General features: G+C 59.6%; 1 protein-coding gene across 1 annotated transcript in view; it reads right to left on the bottom strand.

The window, feature by feature from the left end:
* LOC104490700 (protein unc-13 homolog A-like) overlaps positions 1-2,724 on the bottom strand; it is a gene marked incomplete at its 3' end in the record, with an annotated part of 10,407 nt that overhangs the window by 416 nt on the left and 7,267 nt on the right. Inside the window, exons 8-13 of the mRNA XM_010133025.1 lie at positions 2,348-2,567; positions 1,880-2,107; positions 1,501-1,642; positions 945-1,114; positions 355-470; positions 108-271 (exon numbers count right to left, since the gene is read on the bottom strand). Coding sequence (XP_010131327.1) covers positions 108-271; positions 355-470; positions 945-1,114; positions 1,501-1,642; positions 1,880-2,107; positions 2,348-2,567 — 1,040 coding nt within the window. The remainder of the gene's footprint in view (positions 1-107; positions 272-354; positions 471-944; positions 1,115-1,500; positions 1,643-1,879; positions 2,108-2,347; positions 2,568-2,724) is intronic.

The following is a 2,724-nucleotide window of genomic DNA, read 5'->3' on the forward strand; positions in this document are numbered from 1 at the left end:
CAGGGAGGAGAGTGCAAGCAGCAGCAGGGGAGGAAGATGCCAACAGCGACCCCTCCACCCAGCGCAGGCACAGCCTCTTGGAGTGGGGTGAAGGGTGAGGGTCTCACGTCATGGCCTGGTAGATGGACTCCACCCCATAGCGCATAGCGAACTCATCCACGATCTCCTGCGCGGTCTCGTCAAAGTACACCTTCCAGGCATCGTCCCCCTTGGCGTCAGGGATCTTTACCACCCCGTTGTTTTGCAAATCCGTCACAAAGTGGAACAGGTTCTGGAGGTACAGGGGAGTCCCGTCAGGTCCCCAGGGCCAGGGGGGGCCCAGAGGCACCCCTGGCCATGGGGTAGGGCACTCACCTCGTGCAGGCAGGTGTACTGTACATGGTAGGGAGCCACCTTCTCCTCGCCTTTGATCTCCACGCTGATGTGCAGCCGGATGGCTCCTGACACAGCTGATTTGTCTGTCCGCTTATCTGTGGGGGTACAGGGAGGGAGACAAGACGTGAGGCTTCTCCCAGGGCCACTCTGCTCGCTCCTGGCCCAAAAGGTGGGCAGATGGCTCCAGCACTGAGGGACTCTTGGGGTCAAGGCCAGGGAGATGCCCAGCGCAGCCAGAGCAGGGTACAACACGACCAAGGCATTGCAGAGAGGGGGTGACAGCAGAGTGACCCCCTGCATGACAGCCCAGGGGCTGGATCTCCAGGCACTCTCTGCCTCAGCTTCCCCTCCACAGAGGGCCAGTGCTCCGGACCTCCTGGGCAAAGGGTTTTGAGAATGACCCAAGGAAAACCCTTGATCCCAATGGCTTTCAACATTACACGTTTGTAATAGCAGACCCCCTACAAATAGGCTGAAACAGCCTCATGCCGGGGCTGGCAGCACACCCTCCCGAGAGCATGGGGCCAGGAGTCCCAGCCCAAACAGGCCGTGCCGGAGCAGCCGGTTACCGAGGTTATACCAGACGTCCATCTCCCCGCTCAGGGTCCGGACCTCAATAATCGTCTGGCCCAGGAAGTCATCAGACTCCCTCTTGAATCGCTGCTTGACGCGGGACTTGATGTCATCGTCTTCATCCCAGACACGGACCTTGATGCGGTCGGAGGAGTTATGGCACTCACTGGGGAGGTGAAAAGGGGCAAGTCCTGGGATGAGCAGGGAAACCTTTCCAGCCTCTCCCCAGCCTGTCTCCCTAAATAAGAGGGACCATCCCAGCACCAGGCAGGAACTGGGGAAGAGAGCAGTTGTGGGGGCACCAACCCTCCCCAGTGGGCTTGGCAGGACCCTGCCCCAGCCTGGATCAGCCCCTGCAGCCAGGAGACAAACTCTCCATGGCACAAAACCAGCAGTCCCAGAAACCCCGGCAGCTCTGCTCCACCCTCAGTGGGGCAGGATGAGACCCCAGCCGATTCCCCACCACCCCACAGGGCCATGCTGACATCCAGCACAGTCCAGCACGACCACGGGTGGCCAGGAAGGGGGACAGAGGGCCCGGCGTGAACTTACAAATGGAAATTCTCCTCCCACACTGGGTTGAGATTGCCGTAGATAGTTTTAGTCCTTTTTTTTGTCTTTCCAACCTGGACAGTGACGTACGGGTCACTGGAACCCGTCTTATCCTTTGCTTGCAGGCCCTGGGCACAAACAACTGTGGCACGGCACAGCACGGCACACACAGCAGAGAGAACAGAGAGAGAAGTCAGTGCTCCAGCCCCACCGAGACCCTCGCAACAGGCACCTTGTGCTCCCCATCAGAGCCTCAAGGGCTGAAGCTGTTTTGCAGGACGAGGGGCAAGAAGGGCGTTGGAGCACATGGTGTCCTCATATGAGGGGACAGCCATGCAGTTCCCCACAGCCCGTGGTGCCAGCCACAAGCAGTGCCTACCCGTGATGCTGATCTTGGCCGACCATTTGGAGGTGCCATCCAGGACGCTCTGCTTCACCGCCTTCATCTGCTGTGTGTGTGTGGTCTTGGTGACACCAAACACCTCCTGGATCAGCTCGAATATCTCCGGCTTGTTGCGCTCCCGGATCTTCATGCGGTCCTTGAGCACCATGATAATATTCTGGGTCCGGTCCTCCGCTCCATGCTTGGAGCTCTTCTCCGCTGCCCCTGGGAGAGGACAGCCACAGGTGGGACAGGGCAGGGGAGAGAGCCCACCCAGGAGAGAGCCTAGAGCTCCCCAAGTCCACCACACATGAATTAATTCAAACCTGGAGGGGTGTATACCCTGCCCAGGGCAGATCTGCCCTGCTCACTACTTTCCTTGTGCCCAAGGTAGGAGTCCAGCCCTCCCAGGGCTGCTCCCTCCTCCCCCTCCGAAGGATGAGGCTGCAGGCACTGGCTCCTTACTCTGCAGGCAGTCGGCATTGAGCAGGTCTTGGCACTTCTCGTGACACTTGACACCGCACTCGGCGCAGCGCATGCCCTGCCGGGCGATGCCCCAGAGCAGCCCCTCACACTCATAGCAGTAGGTGGGGGTGGTGGCTGTCCACACCTCCAAGTTGTGGGGAGTCGTGCAGGAGATGGGGTACACTAAGGCTTGCAGGGTCTTCTTGTAAACATGGTTTTTCTGGGCAAGGACAGAAACAAGAGGGAGAGAAAAGCTCAGGCAACACTGAGCAGCCGAGCCCCGCAGCAGCATGCAGAGACCCCAGCCACAGCCATCAGCAGCATCTTGGCTGCTTTGGCATTGCCAAAGGAGGATGCTGGTGTGGCACAGGCCCCAC

Source organism: Buceros rhinoceros, unplaced genomic scaffold (genome assembly GCF_000710305.1).
Source record: "Buceros rhinoceros silvestris isolate BGI_N320 unplaced genomic scaffold, ASM71030v1 scaffold21183, whole genome shotgun sequence".
NCBI lineage: Eukaryota > Metazoa > Chordata > Aves > Bucerotiformes > Bucerotidae > Buceros > Buceros rhinoceros.